The sequence below is a fragment of the Vulpes lagopus genome, chromosome 1 (assembly GCF_018345385.1).
Source record: "Vulpes lagopus strain Blue_001 chromosome 1, ASM1834538v1, whole genome shotgun sequence".
Classification (NCBI taxonomy): Eukaryota; Metazoa; Chordata; class Mammalia; order Carnivora; family Canidae; genus Vulpes; species Vulpes lagopus.
Window position 1 is genome coordinate 93,169,261 of NC_054824.1, and position 23,010 is coordinate 93,192,270.

At 35.1% G+C, this 23,010-nt stretch overlaps 1 protein-coding gene across 3 annotated transcripts in view; it reads left to right on the forward strand.

Moving 5' to 3' along the window:
* The window catches only part of CBLB (Cbl proto-oncogene B), a 221,328-nt gene that overhangs the window by 123,834 nt on the left and 74,484 nt on the right, over positions 1-23,010 (forward strand). For all 3 annotated transcript variants that reach the window (XM_041750956.1, XM_041750954.1, XM_041750958.1), the window contains exons 6-10: positions 55-176; positions 3,644-3,781; positions 6,855-6,942; positions 9,782-9,913; positions 22,323-22,526. In XM_041750956.1, coding sequence (XP_041606890.1) covers positions 55-176; positions 3,644-3,781; positions 6,855-6,942; positions 9,782-9,913; positions 22,323-22,526 — 684 coding nt within the window. The remainder of the gene's footprint in view (positions 1-54; positions 177-3,643; positions 3,782-6,854; positions 6,943-9,781; positions 9,914-22,322; positions 22,527-23,010) is intronic.

Genomic DNA, 23,010 nt, shown 5'->3' on the forward strand with positions numbered 1-23,010 from the left:
AATTGGTGGTTGATATTACCTAGATAACACCTTTTCATTTATTCATATTTTTAGCCTTGGGGCTCTATTTTACGGAATTGGAATTTCTTAGCTGTAACACATCCAGGTTACATGGCATTTCTCACATACGATGAAGTTAAAGCACGACTGCAGAAATACAGCACCAAACCTGGAAGGTAAGCCTTTTCAGCAGTAATATTATGTGGTATATCTAATGATGAAAAGTGCTCTCTTGTCCATTTAAGTAAATCAGTAACACCCGTGGCTGGAGGAGGCATGGGGGGGGGGGGGTTGTTGGGGAGGAAATGCTAATAGACCACAATGGTACTTCTTAATTGAATCCTTTATATTGATTCATTGTATTTATACTGTGTTCATAAAGTGAAAGAGTATATGGTACCATGTAATTTGATAAACTTAGAAATGTATTAAGTCTCAGAGCTCTGATTTTCAAATTGGAGTATTAGCATTGTCTGTTTTCATGACACCTGGGTTTGTGTATAAAATTGTAAGTGTATATTGAATACTTGAATATTGTGCTAAAGACAAAATAAATCCGTTTCATGTTCATTATTTTAGGGTATTTTTCAAAATATTCAATTTGGTTCTATGCTAAACATAATTACATATAATACATAAAAACAAATATAAGTACATAAAAGCATACATATATGTACATGATAAACATGCATAAGTATCTAAACATATATAAACCCATTCCAACCAATTTCGTGTTCTTTTTTTTTTTAAATAAATTTTTTTTAAATTTTTATTTATTTATGATAGTCACAGAGAGAGAGAGAGAGAGGCAGAGACACAGGCAGAGGGAGAAGCAGGCTCCATGCACCGGGAGCCCGATGTGGGATTCAATCCCGGGTCTCCAGGATCGCGCCCTGGGCCAAAGGCAGGCGCCAAACCGCTGCGCCACCCAGGGATCCCCAATTTCGTGTTCTTAAAAATTCTTTTCATACTATCTTATTCTTTGTAGTTTCAGAATTCTTGTTTTGTTTTTCCAGATGATGAAACTAGGTGAAACTCACAGAAGTTGGGTGTTTGTTCAGCCCCTGTGGCTTTGAAATTGTACCTTATTAATGACAAATCTGGATCAGAAAATCTCTTTCCTGGTTCATGCATTTACCCCATGTGCCATTTAGAAATGCATTAGTTACATGGTAGGTGTTTGTGCTTTGTCAAGCAGTGTGCTGAGTATGGCAGCAATGACAATGGAGACCTGTCCTCACACGCTGACATTTTAGTAGGAGATAACAATCCAACATCCATGAGAACACTGGATGAATGTGGGAATGAGTTTGGCTGTTTTTTTTTTTAATGGTTACACTTTTCTTTTAATGCCATTTTTAAAATCTGATTTGTAGTGCAAATGGTGTTTGTCCTTTAACAAAGTAGTTTCTAATACAAGCCAATACTGTCAATTCCTTTTCCTCTGCCATAATTAAAATTCCCATCTTTTTTGTTTTTAAGAATTTATATGGTATATATAAAAAAAAAAAGGTAGTGGGTACAGAGAACAGTTTGGCTCCTATTGAATGAAGTCTTCCGTTTAGATTAGGAAGAGTTGGTTCTCATTGAGATGCTGACAGTGGCTTAGATGAGTCATTCTCTTTTGGTCAAGCATCCCTCCTAACCAGATTTTTCCATAACGTCTACTCTATAGATTGGTATCAAAGTATCTTTTTGTTCTTGGAGTATTATTTGAAAGATGTGCTATGTTTGGAATTACACAATCATACAAATTTAACACAGAATTTATTTGGGAAATTAAGAAACCCAAGTCCCTTTTGTATTCTTTTATTCAAGATCATGGAGATAAATAATGTTGGGAGAGAACACTGTTGGGAGCAAAAGCCAGGCCTCATCACTATTGGACTAGTTCTCTTAAGAAAAAGCCAGTGTCCTCCAAAAGGACGTCTTCCTTTTCTTCCTAACTTGCCGTGTAACGGTTTATTCTACTAAGTTTTAGGCAACGATGAAGTGGTCAGTCTGTGGTACAGTTATGTGTGAAGTGTGATGTGGTATTTGAAATGTAAACCTAAGAAAAACTCGGCAAACAGATCAAACAATTTTGATTAATACTTGTTTTGCAAAATACCTGTTTGTTCTCTTTGGAAAGTGTTTCTTTTCTTTAGCTTCATGGTACAGAAAACAGTAGGACATTCCAAGGACATTGGAGTCTCTCAGGTTGCTTTTTGGGGGGATCCAACTGACAGTCTGTGTGGAACGGTTTTGCCTGTAATTGTGATTTAAGGGTTCCATTAATTGGCAGGTCTGTATTCTGTTTCCAGGCTCTCTAGGAGAATACGCTTTTGGGCTTTCTTCAAAAGTCCTTTCCAAAGATTCCAAACAAGTGTGAAGTTCTCAGTATTTAAAAGTCACAACTTCTTTCTTTCTTTAAGAACCCAATTTTTGGAGCACCTGGGTGGCCCAGTGGTTGAGCGTCTGCCTTCAGCTCACGTCATGACCCCGGGGTCCCGGGATCAAGTCCTGCATCAGGCTTCCTGCATGGAGCCTGCTTCTCCCTGTGCCTATGTCTCTGCCTCCCTCTCTCTCTGTATCTCTAATGAATAAATAAACTCTTTAAAAAAACCCCACAATACCGATTTTCTTGGTGAAAGATGAAATCACCTTGCAGTATTAAATATACAATGAAATTGAATGACTATGTAGCCATTATATGTGTTATTTTATCCTGTAAAGTTATTTTTATAGTACTTGGTTCATCAGTAACTAATGTACATTAAGAAATATGAATTTCTGTCACGTATGTATAGCAATCAGGGTACTCAAATACAACCAACAGATTGTTGACCTACTTTTGAGCTGCTTAAGGGGTTCTAAAATCCAGATCTGGTTGTCATGATGGCAAGACTGAGTGCAGTACACTTAAATAAAGATAAATGATCTAAAATGAAATAAGCAGACAGCTGTATTAATAAATAAATAACAATGAATTTAAAACCAAGTCAACGTCTCCTTGTCAGTGTCATTAATTTGATTTATATTTTTGAACTATTTTAACTTCCTACTGCAGGACATTGAACTGGACAGGGTTGGGTGGCAGCCATGAGCTTAATCTAGTTTGCCTTCTCATTAGTATAGTTCAGCTCTTTTGATCTTTCATTTAAAGATGAATGGCTGGAACACTTAAAAGAAAAAAATATTATTTTTAAACAAGTCATTCACTAAAAATGCACAATTTTAAAATGACAACGTAACATATTGAATTCCATGGTAGAAACGGACTCAGTTTCTGTCTGAGGTGAACAAATTAAATTTTTACTTTACTTCCCAAAAATGATTTCTGTCCCGGCTGTTTCATACCATCACACTTTCATACAGAGCACCTGCTGATGGGGATGGCAGTGGATTTTTTGATATTGAAGTGCATCAACTTCAATTCTTTAGTCTTGTAGCCCTGGAAGTATTTAAATGGAATTATTGTCAGTGCTGCTTTTACAGATCAATGAACAGAGAAGGACAACGGTGTAAAAATAAGATAGAGCCTTATTTCACATATTCTAAATGATTCCGTTTATTTCTTGACTTTAAAAAAAGTCTAACAGATGGTTTAGTAGTTAACATACACTTTGAATGTGACTAAACATAATTTTCTCATGCTTTACAGCTACATTTTCCGGTTAAGCTGCACCAGATTGGGACAGTGGGCCATCGGCTATGTGACAGGGGATGGCAATATCTTACAGACCATACCACATAACAAGCCCTTGTTTCAAGCCCTGATTGATGGCAGCAGGGAAGGATTGTGAGTATGAGAAATGGGAGTCAGGGTGCTTATTATTCACCAATTTGAAAGATAGACACTGCTTTGCGATGGAGAGAAAAGATAGTAAGGCTGATGATCTGGCAGTTTTGTTTTTTTTTTCTTATTTCAAGACTCAGAAATGGAGTGCTCCTTAGTTTTTATCGTTCATCTCTAAAATAGTGATTTTAAGGTAACTGATTTGAATTAAATTGTATATGACAGCCAGTCAATTCCAACATCAGATTAGAACACGAGTTTGTATCTTTTATGGGAGAAAAAAAAAAGGTACTGAAAAGTAGTTTCAAATAGATGAAAAGCTTATTAAGAAGATAATTCTTTAAAATCACAGACTTCTGTTGCTTCGTGTAACCCTCCTTTTTATTTGACTAGATTTTCCTTTATTTTCTTACCCCTTTCCTTCCTTTTCTCTTTGTATCTTTCTTCTTTTGGTCACACTGATATCCAATCCCTATTCCAGAATTATCTGTTATTAGCTGTATTCAGTTTAACTTAAGCTATGCATTTTTAAAATTTTAAAAATAGGTAAGTTCTCCTTTGTCTTTCAGAGTAAGAAGGACTTTTTTTCTTCCACACAGTTTAAACAATCTGATAGGTGCCTTCCTGGTAAATATCTCTCATTTGTTTTAGTCATGTGCCATTCCCTTCATCTTTTTGTTCTGTTTCCTGTTCTATTGTCATATCATCAAGCTTACTTTTCTTGCCCTTTGCCCTTACTGAGTGACTTAGAGACAGACGGCTGTTCCCTTATTTGCTGCAGCACAGATGGTGATATAAACCTAGCAGGAGAAAGTCCACAAGAGTTAGCAAAGAGAAGAAAAATTACACCTTTTCTAAAATAATTGCAAAAAAGAAAATAAAAGTGATAGGATATATATGAAGAAAAATGCATTTCTTATAAGTTGGGAGCTTTCGAGAAATAGTTACATAAAAATTGTGCGGCAAACTGGTAACAAGTATGTATATCTGTTTCTTTAACTTATCATAAATTTGGTCTCCTCAGTTATTTATACCTTACTTATAACGCATCTAAAGATTCATCTATGTAGCTTTTGATTCACTGTGATTACAGGATTTTGTTTTTAATCAAATGTGATGTAAGGTTTTACTTTATAAATAGAGGTTACGAGTGGGTAAATTTGTACATGTGGTCATTTTGATACAGTTTATTTATATGTTTATAATGCCTTCCATCTATTCTTGAAAAGCCAATAAAATATTATTGTAATCAGTAGTTTGGCCTCTGAACTCCTATGCAAATCAGCTGTTAATATTTACATACACACACCCCTTCAGAGGCAATTAATTAGTTGAACTTGAACTTCAGTGATAGATTACATTAAAATAGGTCGGATTAACATTTTAATCTTATTTAAATCTAGGTCATATTTTTAGATTATATTAAAATAGATATTATTACTGTAGACAGGGTTTCCCCCCCCCCCCAATATCAGTAAAATGCAGGATATTATCTGGCCCGTCTATCATCAGAGTCAGCTGTCTTTTCCTTATAGTTAATGCAATATGTTATGACATAGGTAATAAAGAAGTTTACTTCCATAACCAGCTGAGATTCTTTATTCCTTCCCTACTTTAGAGAGGGACTTATCAGTAGCATCCTGGTTTACTGAGGAGGACAGTAATCACTGAATTTCCCCTTGCACATTAGATAGACCCTTTTAACCTTTCCTCTACCAACCTTATTATCGTTTTTATAATATTTCAGTTTTGAATTCTTCTTAGAATTTCTCTATGTTAAGCGTGTGATGAACAAAAATGTTATATAATAACTTAAAAACTGGCCATTATTTAGGATATAAAAGGAAAGTTACTTATCAACTCTCACTTATCACTCTTCAATTAATATTTGTAGAACTTTACCCCTGTGAAAACACTCTAAATTTGTCATTTCAGATGTGGTCAACCCTTTCCTAAATTGTAAACAAGAAAAACAAACAAATAGAAATCTCACTGATCTACTGATTTGTTCCTTACCCCATGAGAATTGTCTGTCCTCTAGGTTCATTTTTATTCTGTATTACTAGGAAAATTTGAACATTCATGAAAATATTTATAGACTATGTAAGGATAAATATTTTTTGTTACTTCACAGAACACTTCTAGTATAGTTTTGCCCCTTAAAATAATGATCACAGTAGCATTCTATTCTGAGTTTTTCATTCAAACTATCTAGAACAGAGAGCTACCAAACAAAACTAACTGTATAACTTAATCGGTCAACATAATGTAGTAGTAATATTATCATTTTTTCAAAATCTAAAGCAGGTATTTACCAACAGAATAAACTTCATTTTTAAATGAATGAATGAATAAAAGCTTTTAACAAGATGGTCTCCTTACTGTAACTTTGAGTTCTTATTTTAATTCTAACAGTGGAATGTCAGATTTATAAATGATTTTGTGTGTGTAGCTTTATTTGAAGTAAATGAAATATATAATTGTAGCATTTTCTGATTTCTTTAAACATGTGTATGTACATGTGTAGACTTGTGTGTTTGTGTGGGTGAATGGAGGGTGAGATGAGAAGACAGGATGGGAAGCTGGAAAACAGGAACACTGTGGAGGTGTCTACACAACTTTTGTAGGAAATTTGTGGGCTTTCGTTTCGTTTTTCTCTTGTGTTACTAAGCGTGGAAAATAATGCACCTAACAGTAACTGTGCTTCACATGAAAGACACAACCATTGCAAGTAGGTGTACATTCAAGGTATTTTGGAATAGAGCATAAATGACAAGAAAAATTTTTAACTTACCTAAAGGACATACAGATAAAGGTATTTAACTAGACATAGTTGCTTAGTGGCCAAGTCCATATTCATTATGTATTTCTCATATGAAAATGATTTCTAAATTTTTAAATGTCTTGAAAGTGACTTATAATATTATGGAAACAGTGGCCACACAAGTTCTCACAAGTTCTTGATATGTTACATTAAAAGGAAACTTTTAGAAATATAGAAAATAGAAAATCTGATTAATATGAAATGCACTTAAAAATTGTTTTTATGGTAATAAAGTTTCTGTTTATAATCCAGCTATCTTTATCCTGATGGGAGGAGTTATAATCCTGATTTAACTGGATTATGTGAACCCACACCACATGACCATATAAAAGTTACGCAGGTAAGGACAATTTCTGGTAACATATTTATAATTGTTAAGTATCTAATGCTTTTGAAATAAAAAGCTTCCTCTTATAGTGTAGCTAAAATTATTAGTACAGATATTTTTTGCAAAAGATACTTTGAGGAATTCTAAAAGTGAGAAAAATACATTACTTTCTCCATGTTTTGGATAAAAATTTCTGTTAACATTCTTGCTTCCAATATAATATTGGCATTTATGCAGATATATAGATAAATCCATAGGTAAGTATATAGATACAAAGAGAGACCATAGGTTTAGAAAATTCCAAAGAAGATTAGAATAATGATATGCATTAGCTTTTAGAGTCAAATGAGTACTTGAAGCTTATTGAAAATAATAAATATATTCTTATAAATCCATTGTTGGCAGCCTCATAGATTGAATGGGAATGTAAATTGGTAAGCCTTTCTTGAGGGTGATATTCAGTAATTATCCAAATCCAAATAAAAACATTTTTGACTCTGCTTTCTGTATATACCCCTCATATAGATGCAGAAAGATCTGTACATTGGGGTATTCACTTTAGAATTTTTTCTAACATGAAAAGTTAGAAACTATTTAATCATAGGTTAAATAGTGCATTCATATTGCATTATATCGTAGAATCATTAAGAGGAGGAAGGTAGCTCCACATACTCATATGGGAACTTCGGCATCTTTATTACATAGAAAAGTTCCATTACTGAAAGCTCAATTATGTAACATTTCATTTTGTAAAGTTATATTACATAAGTTCAATTTCTGGAAAGAAAGAAAGGAAGAAAGAAATTACCATATATGAACATATGAATATACTTTTTAAAAATAAGAAATACCAAACTGGTAATAGCACTTAATTAAGGAGGTAGGAGGGTTTGGGGAGTTAGGAAGAAGATGAAGGGGATCCCTGGGTGGTGCAGCGGTTTAGTGCCTGCCTTTGGCCCAGGGCGCGATCCTGGAGATCCGGGATCGAATCCCACATCGGGCTCCCGGTGTATGGAGCCTGCTTCTCCCTCTGCCTATCTCTCTGCCTCTCTCTCTCTCTCTCTCTCTCTGTGTGCCTATCATAAATAAATTTAAAAAAAAATTTGAAAAAAAAAAGGAAGAAGATGAAAGGGAGAACCTGAGTATTTTATTTTACATAGAGTCTAGTTTTAAAGTATTTTATAATTTATATATTTTTGTGCTTTGTATCACAAATAAAAATCTAATAAAAAACAGAAATTATAGATTTTGGGGAAGACAAGAGGTAATTTTAAATTTTATTTTGATTTCTCCAGATTTAGTGGTCTTGGTATTGTGTGAAGCATATTTTTTGACATATGTACAGTTGATGGACAGTTTTTAAAGTATACCATATAATTGACATCGTTTTACTTGTGTAGTAATTATGTTCTAATACATGTAAAAGGACACTCACAAAAGACACTTCCTCTTCATAGAGTCATGGTATAAAAATACATATTCCGGAGTAATACTCAATTAAATTTTATAAATATTTGATTAACTTACCACTTAGGTTCCACTGAATTCTGCAGTTGTAATCTTAGCTTACTGTAATTTTTTAATAATTGCAAACCAGTCTTTGGATGTCATAACAATATAAATCCTTAGCTATTATTTTTATTTTAGAGACTTCAGTGACTTACAATTTATTTTTAATTGCTTTAGATTTATTTTTCATCTTGATCCATTCTCATCTTTTTTCTTAATTTCTTTAAGAATTATACAGTCATACATACATACCTCATGGCAGACGCAGCTTACATAGAATGTGTATATGTGTATATGTATCTTTGTATGTATATATGTGCTTTTTTTTTCTCATCAAGATCTTTTGGTAGACTAGGAGTTAAATATTGTCACTTATTTATCCTGCCCAGCGCCAGGTACGTAATAGGCACTTACTGACTGAAACATTGCCTCCTTTAAATGAATTTTTATTTCCATAATTCCCTTTCTTTGTATCCCTATTAATTTTCTTTGTATCCCTATTAATTTTCCTAATTTCTTTACATGCACTGATGTATTTGTGTCTTCTTTATGACATAGATCTTTTCAGTATTTGGACACCAAGAATTTCACTATGCCAAAATGTTCAAAACTAGTATATCAAGAGAATAGATGTTTAATAAAGCATTTTTGGTTGCTGAAGTGATTAGTTTTCCTGACAGTGCTGTATTGGGAAAAGAATATGCAATTTAGAGATTTAATATAGAATTTGAGGAAAACAATCTAAACTTACTGAGCCTCAGGTATTTTTTTAATTCAATATATCTTATTATGCTTTGGAGACTATATGATAAATGTGGAACACAGCCCCTAGCATGCAGGAAGGTCTTGGCAAATGCTGCTTTTCTTCTGTTCTGGAATTTCTAACGGTAGTTAAGAAATAAAATTTAATGTTCAGTCAGTATCATATATAAATATATATGATAGCAGGTATGTATGTCTGTATATTTGCAATTTTACAGTAAAATTAGATGAGTACTTACAAAGAAACTAAGGTTATTTACATTTTCTTTCAAAACTGTAAGTTTTGCCTTTTGAGTCACCATTGAAGCAAGTCCCTTCCCAAAAGAACAGTCCAAAACATTAAATAATCTAAAGTATTAAAAAAGATTATGAAATTGCTGATAAAATCTCACATCATTTAAAAAATGACTTTGTAGACCAAATTGTGATTACCAATTTAAAACATGTCTTCAACGGTAACATATTCTCAATAGGATCGAGTATAAGGAATTTACTGTAAGTCATTGTATTTGAGATAATTCAGTTTTTAGAGTTCATGTTAGAAATATATTAACACTGCCTTTTTTCTCCCAAATTCCAGGAACAATATGAATTATATTGTGAAATGGGCTCCACTTTTCAGCTCTGTAAAATTTGTGCTGAGAACGACAAAGATGTCAAGATTGAGCCCTGTGGGCATTTGATGTGCACCTCTTGCCTTACAGCGTGGCAGGTATGATCCAGGCTTAATGGGCAACACTGATGTCTTCCTTGTATCCCCTCTTACTATTTCTCTTTTCCATTTTCTTCATCTTAATGATTCAGGAAATGATCTATTGAATGCTGTTTTTGAGTAGTTGTTTACAAAAATCTCATGTGTTTGATTTTCTGCTTTATATAATTCCATTTTTCTTGCTGTGTTTTATGTTGTTTCTTTGGCATGTGTAATTTGATTTTAGTATTTAGTCATAAACAGTACCTCCATAACACCACTGATCTCAGAATGTCACTTATCAATATTTCCAACTCTTCATATTTATATGCTTTATTGCAGGTCAGATTCTATTTATAGTAGGTCACATTCCGAAGCAAAATAAATGCTAGTGTATAAATCTTGTGTTGATGTTTCAACGAGCCCTGTTCTCCTGAGGAAGTGTGGTTCCTGTCTCACATATGCGTGCAGTTGCCTCCTCAGGCTAATAAAATAGGACAATCAGACAGGGAGAGTCTCCTAGATACTTAGAGATCTCACAGAAACAGGCTAAATTTTCCAATTTGCAGAAGCAAAATCTAAGACAAACTGCCTTCCCCTCTGAATGCAGGTATTCAATAAATATAAATTGATTTGGTGTTTTAGACTAAGACCTGGAGAACAACTGGTTTCCCCAAGGGCTTTCTTATATTTCTTTATCTGTAATAGAGGTTGGGGTTTAAAAATAGATCTTCAGATAGATTTCCAGTTTTGAGTATTTGAAGGATTTACAGAATATTTTGATCAAGTCATTTTTAACTGTTTAACACAGTATTGAAGTCAATATTATTGATGGGGTTTGGAAAGCAAGTAATTACATTTTCAAACCTTTTTAAAAAATTTTCTCTTTAGGGATGCATGGGTGGCTCATCAATTGAGCATCTGCCTTTGACTTAGGGCCTGATCCCAGGGTCGAGGATCGAGTCCTACTTCGGGCTCCTGCGTGGAGCCTGCTTCTAAACTCTGCCTATGTCTCTGCCTCTTTCTCTCTCTGTCTCTCATGAATAAATAAATAAAATCTTTAAAAAATAGTTTGCTGTTGAGTATATAATTGACATCCTTACCCTGTTCCTGAGCCCTCTCTGTCCTTGATCTTCTGTTCAACCCAGAGCCTCTGCTTTGCCTGTGGAAGGAAAGCCTCAGAGGATCAGGCAGGGAGAATGCAGACTCAGGACCACTGGTACTGTTGAGCTCATTACTTCCTAATAAAATATAATGATTTTCACATTTCCACAATCTTACAAAATGGACCTCCTTCTTCCTTTGGGGAGATTTGAGAAATTGATGAAGAAAAAGAGGAAGGACAAAGAAATGAATTAGAATTGATTTATGTTCTCTTTTCTTTCTTAAAAAAAAAATTTATTATTTGAGAGAGAGAGCAAGCACATGAACAGTGGGGAGGGGCAGAGGGCGGAGAAGAGAGACTCTAGCAGAGTCTGACTCGGGGCTTGATCCCAAGACCCCAAGATCATGACCTGAACCAAAATCAAGAGTTGGACGCTCCACCTGTTGAGCCACCCAGGCACCCCCGATTTATGTTTTCAGTGTCATTTCTGAGCTCCAAGATACCTTTCCTATCTCAGTAAAAATTGCTCAATATCCCTACACTTCTCCTTTTCAGTATGCACTTGGTTTATATTTTACTTTAGCTTTTCCTTAATATAAATGCCCTAATTTCCCTTTATCCCTTCATATGGTGAATTTTGCAGAGTATAAGGAGAAGTTGGAAGAAGAGTGGTGCTCAGTGTGACATCAGCATGCTGATTCTTAACGTCTAGGCACTTGATTGCTATATAAGTTACATTAATTGTTCTGCAGACTAAACAAGGTCTTTTTATAAATGACTTTAAGTAAGTTAGTCTGGTAGAGAGAGAACTGTTTGCAAGTGGATTTCACATCAATAGAAAGTATTACAGAGATACTCAGAGCCCGACTGACAGATTGGACTGTTAGGATGATTTGCTTTGCCTGAGACCCATTCAGTATCTTAGGAGAAATAGACACCAATTGTGTTTGTCACCCCTTTGGATTGACTTATGACTTCGGGATGGTGTTACAGTCCTGATGGTACAGAGAAGCTAAAAACTTTGTATTTCTCCCAAAGAAAACCAGAGTTTAGGCTGGTACAAACTCCTAGTATTCTCTGGCCCTATGCCTGGCCTGTGTCTTTGGCCTCTCCTCCTGGGGCCTCAGTCTGGAAGCATGCGCATATGTACATGTGGCAGGATTTGCCATCTTCAACTCAGAAGGAACCCTCACGTTTCAAAGTGAAGTGGGTTAAAAGTCAGAAGCCCCCATTAGGTTGGCAAACCCTTTTACTACCAAAGATTATTGTTTAAAGCATCATACAGAATAGCTGTTTGCCTTGTATGTAGCCCAGTGTAAGTAAAAGAGTGTGACTGAATATAAAACAAACAGATTTCATCTATTTTACTTCTTGTAGACTTCTCAAAAGGAATTTACATTTTAAAATTTCAGGGACAGTACAGTACAGTCTCTTTAGTAAGTTTGTGAACTATTTGCAATAAATAGGTGTGTTATGTACAAAAGACACAGGAGCATTTCCCTGTTGCCAGAGCTGTATTATTAATCCTTTGTCCCTTACATCACCACAACTTTTCTGTATATTACTGTGCATTCTCCGAATGGTACAGTTCCTCTTGCTAGTGGCTAATTAGTTCCTTGATTCACTTCACGATTTTTCTTATTGGTCTAATGGTCTTATGTAAAGATGTGCCCAATCATATTTGTAAATCGTTAACATTTGCATTTTTTTCTTTATTACTCTGAAATACTTCTCAGTTTTACTTTTAGAAATTGAGGAAGTGCCTAAATTGCCAAGCACTGAAAACTTAGTCTTTGAGTAAAATTTCAGGAGATCATTATAAAGTAGTGGTTTACTAAGTGAAGTAGTAACTAAAAGGTGACAAATGCAAAAATACTCAGAAAGTTGAAATCATACTCAACTCACACTCATGTTACTAGCAAATAATGTTATCATTTTCATCTGATCATAGGAATTTGTGAATAGGTTAATGAAAAATGTTCAAAAGCATTATTTTCAGCTTTATTTTTTAATTCCTCCCACACAAGAGGCTTTGCAAATAAATATTCTTCTTTCTTGCAAATATTGCAAATAAATATTTTGTGTATGTCTCCTGTAAACTCTTACCTCGTTGTATTTGTATTGTAAACATTACATATTTACCTGTTTTTCTTGGAGAACCTAGTTTAGAATCCCTCTCTCCTAGCATGCTAGCTGCCGCCACAGTGGCAGGTATTCGGTAAATATTTATGGACTGTATGCTAGATAGTGTAAAGAGAAGATGACTCAGATTACATGAAAAAGATGTTAAATAGATAAATTGTTGATATTGTAGATCAAATGTCTTTAGTTCTGATCATTTTTCTTTTGAAAAGCATCCATGATTTTTTTCAAAGACTTTTTATTATGCTCAAGACCTGAGAATAAATTCTAAGTGTTTTAAACCTAAGATCCATTTGTTCCATTCAGTAGCTGCTGGATGATTCCCTTCAACTTTTCACATTTTGATTTTGTCCACTTATTTTTGAGCCACATTATTTTACTTTTATTGCTTCCAATAATACTGGCACTAGGCTAGAGGCAGTAAAACTGAATTTCTCTTTATTACTTTTTTACACCAAGAAACGTGCGTGGTGATCCCTGGTTCAAGTTTTCTCTACCCTGAAAAAAATTGTTCTTAGGCCAAGGTTGCAGAATTCCAAAGGGATATTCCATAGTCTTTATATCTCAGTGGGATTTTAGTGGTTTAAGGAAGAGTCAACTTTTGAACATTTCCACTGTGGGATAACTTAAATATTTCTACCCTACATGTAGATGTCATGAAGTGGTGCTTCCTGCCAAACAACAGATCTGTTTGGGCTGTTTTCATATAATATGAAGAGCAGTGTTTGACAATCATTTAAACATGTTATTGCAAAATGCCCTCATTACTTGAAAAAAAAAAAGAATTCGTATAAAGTTAATCCACTTAAAATGCATTTGACAAACCATTGGTATGCTAAAAACCTTATATCCTGGCCTCCATGAACTGCTCACAGGACTTAAGCTGATTGATGGTGAATATGAGAAGTAAAAGAACGATTATTGAACACTTCCATAGTTCTGCGGTATATGGCCAAAGGTTGTATCTACCCTTGTAGATGCAATGTGGGAAATATTGTATGACTGTGAAGTCTGGGTATGAGTACACACAGCAATGTCTCTCTTTCTCAGTGTTCTCCTTATGCAAATGGGTACAGTGCTAGAGTTCATATTTTCTTACTTTAAAGCCATTGTTTATGTCTGATACTCTGGTTTATTTTTTCTGTAGAGAAATGATTGTTTTCAAAACTAATTATACATAGGGATGGATCACCATGGTAGAAGGCTACATGCATTGTCTTTTAAAGACTTTATTTACTTGAAAGAGAGAATGAGCACAAGCTGGAGCAGGTGCAGGGGTATAGATTGCAGAGAGAGAACACGCTCCCCGCGGAGCAGGGAGCCCAACACTGGGCTCGATCGCAAGACCCTGAGATCATGACCTGAGCTGAAGGTAGACGCTTAACCAGGTGAGCCACCCAGGCGCTCTGACATGGATTGTTTTATCCATCATTCGCCAGTGTCTCAAACCCATTTACTTATCCATTTATTTAGGAAACATTCCTGGGCAGCTGCTATGTCTCAGGTTCTCTACTAATCTCTGAGCTAGGAAGAATGCTAAGACCCAGGTCTGACCCTCAAGAAGTTAAAATTAAATCTGAAAGTTTTATAAAGGAGCATAGGATTAATAATAATTACTTGAAATGAACGTCCTGTTATCCTTCAAATTTAATTATGGATTCGAGACATCTTTTGTTACTTTCAACTACTTTGGTTGGGCATGCTGATTGGAAAAGGATTTTAAAGGTTGCATGTCTGCCAAGAAGCTCTGATAAATCACTCAGAGTCCAATCGGAAAGAAATAGTAAACCCTGACCATAAAACATAATGTGTTCAGCCAGTGTGCATTTTTAGCGAGTCATTCTTCACCAACTTTTCTTCCATTTGATGCCCTACTTTGGTTTAATTGAATTCATTGGAAACTAAAATCTTATGTAATTAATGGAAACCCTAAGAAATGCATGGTAGTGGTGTCAGTTAGTTGTTACAGGCGGCAAGTGGTTACCCTTTCATTTCTATCATAATGGCCCATTAGTCATGCCTCTGAAGAGGTGTCAGATACTTTTTTCTCCTTCTGAAACATCTGTGTTATTTAATAAATTGAATAAGCAAGCCAGAGTTTGCACAGAATACTAAATAAGTTGAATAATCACCTCTCTGGAGACATTCTTTGAAGCAGGATCATTCTGGGTGCGGCATTTCTGTTCTGTCTTTGCCAATAAAATTTGCAGTTTTCTTCCACTTCCTTGCTATTCCAGAAAACATTTTTCTTAACAAAACATTTGTCTTCTTTATCCAGAGCTGCTCCACACCTTTTTTTTTTATAGTTACATATTGCATAGCAGTGATGGTGCAGACTTACCACATTAGGTATAACAGGAGGAGGGACTGTTTTCATACTGTTTTCTTTTAATTTTTCCCCAGGAATCTAGAATGTGGCTTCTGAGCTTATGGACAGCATAGATTCTAAACTGTGTTCTCCACATCTTCTTTTCAAAATAAAAATGAATATATATATATAACTAAATATTTGTATGTTTATATATATATATATATATATATATATATATATATATATATATACACACACATATCAATTGGATGTGCAGCCTAGTTTTGAATTACTGCCAAGGACTTTATTTCAATTAAAAGTAAAATTAATTTATTCCTGTGATTATTTCTTCTGCGTCTTTTCCCAAATAGTTTAAAAGAAAGATATCTGGAATATTCAAAATGATATTTCACAAAGTCATTAGATAAAAATCAATAAGCCCTGTTTTTAATATGGGCATGATTAAAGAGATTTATGGATGTCCTATATTTAGAGAGAATTGTTGGGGGAAAAATATGTAGTTATCTAAGAGGTGAGAAGCTAGCTCACATGCTCACATTTAAGGCACAAAGAAATAATCATTTACTGTATCTTCCTCAAAAGCAACCAACCTTCACATTTCTAGCCTCAGTAAAACTTTTTAATCTTAGTACTACAAATAAGAAAATTCTGTTTGCCTTTAAGATGATTTTAAAGTGGTATTTCTGCCCTTGATTACATGTTGTGGTTTTGGGGGGTTTTGTGTGTGTGTGTGTGTGTGTGTGTGTGTGTGTGTTTTATAAATGTGATAAAATGTTGGAGCTCCTGTTTCACTTTGGGAGTAATGTAAGGGCTACCTGAGTCATCCAGAAATGTTACAATCATTTTGTGAATGACAGTGATGCCAGTATGAATGAAAAAGAGAAAATAAAATCTGGTAGAGCAAATACTTGACTCTGAGTCCAGTGACTATATAAAATGCGGGTTGGCCTTATCGTAAGGTGCCTGCACAGTAGCGGGTATTGGCACTTGGGAAAAGTTTCTGGTTGACTCTAACAAAGGCCTTCCATAGATATTTTAAAAGTTGATTCCATTAAATGAATCATCTTTAGAATGCATAAGCTTCATGCATTAACATTTTAAGTTGGACTCTAGCAACAAATATATTAAAAGCTCTTACTATGTAAAAAACGTATCCCAAGGAATACTCTAATTACTAGGACAAGTTTTTCATCTTCCTATTAAAAGCTGAAACTTTTCACTTAGAGCAAACGATATTTATTGATTACAGTAGTTTAATTTTAAAATTTGCAATTTGAACCAAATAGTTACTTTTTTTCATTTTTGAATGATCGAGTGGGTAGCTATTTTAAACTTTATTTTTATTTTTTTAATATATTTATTTTTTATTGGTGTTCAATTTACCAACATACAGAATAACACCCAGTGCTCATCCTGTCAACTGCCCCCCCAGTGCCCGTCACCCATTCACCTCCACCCCCCCGCCCTCCTCCCCTTCCACCACCCCTAGTTTGTTTCCCAGAGTTAGGAGTCTTTATGTTCTGTCTCCCTTTCTGGTATTTCCCACACATTTCTTCTCCCTTCCCTTATATTCCCTTTCACTATTATTTATATTCCCCAAATGAATGAGAACATATAATGTTTGCCCTTCTCCGATTGACTTACTTCACTCAGCATAATACCCTCCAGTTCTATCCACGTTGAAGCAAATGGTGGGTATTTGTCATTTCTAATGGCTGAGGAATATTCCATTGTATACATAGACCACATCTTCTTTATCCATTCATCTTTCGATGGACACCGAGGCTCCTTCCACAGTTTGGCTATTATGGACATTGCTGCTAGAAACATCGGGGTGCAGGTGTCCCGGCGTTTCATTGCATCTGTATCTTTGGGGTAAATCCCCAACAGTGCAATTGCTGGGTCGTAGGGCAGGTCTATTTTTAACTCTTTGAGGAACCTCCACACAGTTTTCCAGAGTGGCTGCACCAGTTCACATTCCCACCAACAGTGTAAGAGGGTTCCCTTTTCTCCACATCCTCTCCAACATTTGTTGTTTCCTGCCTTGTTAATTTTCCCCATTCGCACTGGTGTGAGGTGGTATCTCATTGTGGTTTTGATTTGTATTTCCCTGATGGCAAGTGATACAGAGCATTTTCTCATGTGCATGTTGGCCATGTCTAAGTCTTCCTCTGTGAGATTTCTCTTCATGTCTTTTGCCCATTTCATGATTGGATTGTTTGTTTCTTTGGTGTTGAGTTTAATAAGTTCTTTATAGATCTTGGAAACTAGTCCTTTATCTGATACCATGACCAAGTAGGATTTATCCCCGGGACACAAGGCTGGTTCAACACTCGTAAAACAATCAGTGTGATTCATCATATCAGCAAGAGAAAAACCAAGAACCATATGATCCTCTCATTAGATGCAGAGAAAGCATTTGACAAAATAACAGCATCCATTCCTGATCAAAATTCTTCAGAGTGTAGGGATAGAGGGAACATTCCTCAACATCTTAAAAGCCATCTACGAAAAGCCCACAGCAAATATCATTCTCAATGGGGAAGCACTGGGAGCCTTTTCCCTAAGATCAGGAACAAGACAGGGATGTCCACTCTCACCACTGCTATTCAACATAGTTCTGGAAGTCCTCGCCTCAGCAATCAGACAACAAAAAGACATTAAAGGCATTCAAATTGGCAAAGAAGAAGTCAAACTCTCCCTCTTCGCCGATGACATGATACTCTACATAGAAAACCCAAGAGTCTCCACCCCAAGATTGCTAGAACTCATAAACTTTATTTTAACCTCTGTTATGAATCCAGTATTGAGAAACTCATACCCTACAAATAAGATGAAATGGCTTACCCAGTGTCACGCACCTATAATTAGTGGATGTAGGATTCTAATTCACATGTCCTGATTCAGAACATCTGTGCTCTTTTTCTGATTTGCTGTTTTCATGGGTCTTACAAATTAAAACAGGAAGAGTCTAGATTAACCAACATCTTCTTTTCTTCTCATAAAAGAGCACCAAAACCAACCATCCCTTTAACTCTGGGTTCTTTATTCTAAGATTACTATTAACTATCCTTATTCTTTTTTTAACAAGAAGTTATTGAATTTCTGTGGGAAATATTGTGCTCTGAAATGCTTAATATGGACACAATTTATTCTCAGTATATGTATGTATTTTTCCAGTTACTTATTTATAATTTTTCCAAGTATTACAAAAATGATTTATGGTAACTTCAAATCTATGTGAAATATAGCAAAATAATGTAAATTAGAAGTTACTGATACAGAAAGCATGCATGCACACACAGTAAAAAATATAAAATGCATTCCAAAATAAGACTCAAGAAGTTTTACTTATATTTCCAGGTCCTCTAGTATATTGAGCATGTAGGAAGCCATGAAGTGATTAACCTTAAAGCATGACCTCTAATAATTAATCATCCTGAGAGCAAATAAATTGTGCTGTATATAATGTGTATCTTAAAAAAAATAAAAAAAGGTATTTAAGAGGTAATACCCATCTAAACAATATTTAATCAGAAAGAACATAGAAGCTGACCAGTACATCAGAATGAATGATGGTGATGATGATGATGGTGATATGATACTGATATTTATTTGGATTTTTACATAGGGTGTGAGTGGGGAATGGGTAATTTTGGAGGTGAAAGAATATTTTTTCTGTTTTTCTGTCAAGTGTTAATTTGTTCTCAGGTTATATTCATACTTGATATCATTAACTGAGTATCAGTGGTTGGCATAGGAGTCTGAATTATTTTGTCATGAGCATATTACTTAGTTAAGTTTCAGATGAGTGTAGTACACTCATGGATAACTTCTGTTTCTTTGGTTTGGAAGTAATTCTTTTTTAAGGAAGTAGAATCTACTGAGTTGTTAGAATGAATGGAATCCCAAGTACTTCCTCTTCACATTCTCAGAATATGAATACGTCGAGGACTAGAAAAGGAATTATTTATTGGTCTTTCTTCTTCATTAACACGTGTTCCTTGATCTTACATTAACCATATGTTGACAGAAACATTATTTTAATTATTGAGGTACAATCCTAATGAGTTCTATGCTATTGAAGACGTTCTCTGCGTGTATTATCAGTCATCTGACAGAAACTAGGGCAGAATAATACCAAAGTGGCTGTATGGTGGGACTTAATTTGCATATGGCAGTAGTCAGTTTACAGAGAAAGAGTGATGGGTGAGGTCATATTTGTGTAAATACCATTAAGGAGACAGATTCAGCGTGATCTATGTCTGGATGTACGTTTCAGCTGGGGTTTTGGGGGGGAGTTTTTGTTGTTTTTAACTGAGTCACGTTGAACTCTCAACAGAGGTAAAGCTAAACAGAAACTATGCTTTCTCATATATATTCATAAAACAGCTACTTGAAAATACATGAGTGATTTGTACAGTATTAAGCTTCCAGATAGTGGAGATGGAGAAAACCTAATTTCAGTAATAGATGAACTTTTCGTAGTCTTTTCCTAGGTGCCACCAAGATGCTATCACTGCCCTTCAACTCTTCTCTTTTCCAAACTCGTCTTTTCAGTTACCCTCTCTCAGGAAATGGATCATATAATCCAGAAGTCATCCTTAACCAAAACAGCATGCAAATGGGCCTTGAAGGTTCTAAGAGAAGCTTTTATAGCTGAATACTGTGGCATACACATTCCAGGCACTGTACTAAAAAAATAATGACTAATGGGTTAGATTGAGTGGACTAATTTTTGCTTACGGTAATTATGCTTTAGTTAGGTCTTAAAAGATTTTCTATTTTTAGATATGCCTACTAAAACATTTATACATGAATTTATGTAATGTGCAGCGTGTGCTTCAGAATAATCCAAGGGTGGAAGGAGTAAGTGAAGGTGTAGATTAAACGAGATTGAACATGAATTGATAATTGTTAGAGTTGGGTCGTAAATGCATTCAGATTCATTACACTTTTCTCTCTGCTCCTGTGTATGTTTGAAATTTTCTATAATTTTTTTAAATGTGCTAGTGAATGATGTGTCTACTTGGGGCCCAAAGTATTACTTTTCCATCCTTCGTGCATTAAAGACCAGAGGAAACATTAGCTCTTTCCCATCTTGCTCTTATATATTAGAACTATCTTACTGAAATAATTTTATGTAGATCTATAAGAAAATTCCATCACAGGCACAGAATATGGATCCCTTTTGACTTTAATGACAAGGGGATTTTATCTAGATGATATAACATATATCATCTATGCACTTGGCATTTAATGTTATCAAAAGACAGGAGAAAAGTTTAACTTTCCTGAAATATTTACTCCCATGTTAGGAAATGTTAATGTCCTATAAAAGTATTAAGTCTTAGTTTTAGCATCTGTTAAAATGATGGAGCAAAATATTTAAGTTGCCTTGAAGTCCACCAATTTAAGCATATATAGCAGTAAACATCAAAGGATTTTGTGTTAGCCTGCCTGTATTTCTCCACACCACCTTAGTTCAACTACTTAACCATCCCAAGTTTCTTTCCCAAATTATCCAACAGTAGAGGAATAAGGGAATGTTGTGTTTTCATTAACCGGTGCAAAGAGCATTTGTTTTTCTTCTTTGACAATGTATGTGGCAAAGGGAGATGTTCACTTGTTAATCTGGGTGACGTTTGGAAAAGAATAACTCACCTAACCACAGGATCTGCCAGAGTGGATGCCCAGCAATTGTCAGTGAGAGGAGAGCAAAAGTATTACTTCACTGCTGATCAGAATGTCCATGTAGGGCATGTAGCCAGTTTCCCATCATACCAAGTGGGCGGGACAGTCCTGAGTTAAGTACTGAATGGTTTCTTTGAAGATGTTAGCTCTCTTTGCATCCCTTGTTTCATCTCTCAAATGGTGCTAATTCATCCCATTTCTGCCTTAAAATGATTGTATGATTTTTACTATTTTTTAAATAACACTACTAAAATCAGGGTAAGATGCAGAAACAAAAACATGGCAGCGAGCACCATACACCATCTATCTCTGGGAGGCAGCACTGCGTGCAGGGTGAGGAAATGGTCTTGTTCTATTTCCTTGCCAATTGTGAATTCTTAATTCAGTTAGTTTTGAGAAATGGACTTGGGAGACTTTGAATATAAAACCTTCAGTAATTACCAATAAATAAGTTTCCAGTCCAAAAGTATTAGTACAGATCTTTTTGCAGTATCTAGTTTGAAAGCAAGATGAGGGGTGAAATTTAATATTTCACATGGTTTTATATGCCAAATAAGCTGTGTCAGAATGACAGGCTCTCTGAACAGTTGACGGTTCCTAGATGTTAATTTGCTTTATTTTTTCCCCACCAATTACAAATCAAGATTTTTTGAAACCTAGGCAATTGATGGAAATATTAAGCCATAGGTACATGCACAGGAACTTTTCCAGAAATGCTTGTTCTAATTGGTACTACTACTTTATTTATAATGAATTTGTATCAAAATATCATTTTATAGAATGTTTAATTAGCACTGGAGCCTTTTGGGGAAAAGAGAAATGATTTAATTATCACTTTTCTGTAGGACTCTCGAATTTTGATACATTACAATTGTAAGTGAACATTCAGGAAAATGAAGTTAGAGTCCTTTTCTTTGGCAAATCAAACTTTTTTTTAGAGAAGTTTTTCTTTGAATATTTGTGATACTGAACATTTAACATCTATTGTGTTGGATCTCTGTTCTACTCTGTTATTTCTTCAAGACAGATCTTCCTTCACTCTCACTGCCTACTCTAAAACCTCTTGTTTGCAACTTCTTTTTATAGTGGGAAACATTGGCCCTTATCAGCACTGATTTATTTGAACAAAGACCAATCATATTTTTTTGTTTGTTCAGGAGTCGGATGGCCAAGGCTGCCCCTTTTGCCGCTGTGAAATAAAAGGAACAGAGCCCATAATCGTGGACCCCTTTGATCCAAGAGATGAAGGTTCCAGGTGCTGTAGCATCATTGACCCCTTTGGAATGCCAATGCTGGATCTGGATGATGACGATGACCGAGAAGAGTCCTTGATGATGAATCGGTTGGCAAATGTTCGAAAGGTAAAATGATAGAGCACAGGTTTAATCAGGGTGGTGTGTGGGCATGGAAAAGCAATGATGCTGTCACAAAAGGGCTATGAATGAGTTGGTTTGGGCTTGGGAAAGGAAGATGGAAGAATCAAAAGGAAGGCGAAGACCTAAGTCATGTTGATAGGCTAATGAAGTCATAGATTGAGAAAGAACTAGTGTCTACTCAAAGTACTCTTGCTGGTTTTAAACTTCAAAATGAGAGATGGTGAGAGCTTTCATATAGAATTAAACATTGTCTAAGACTGGCAAGAACAGATCTGTGAAGAAAAAATTAAGAAAAATTAAGAAAGAAAAAGACAGAAAATATAAAAATTGGAAACGAGGAAACTGAATAAAAACAGTCTTTGTTGAAGTCTAAAGGAAGTATCTGTTAGAGTTATTTTCTTACCAGGAAAGCCAGCCTTCCTTTCGGCTACTGAGAAGTCAGATAAGATTTACCTTTGTGAATTTACCA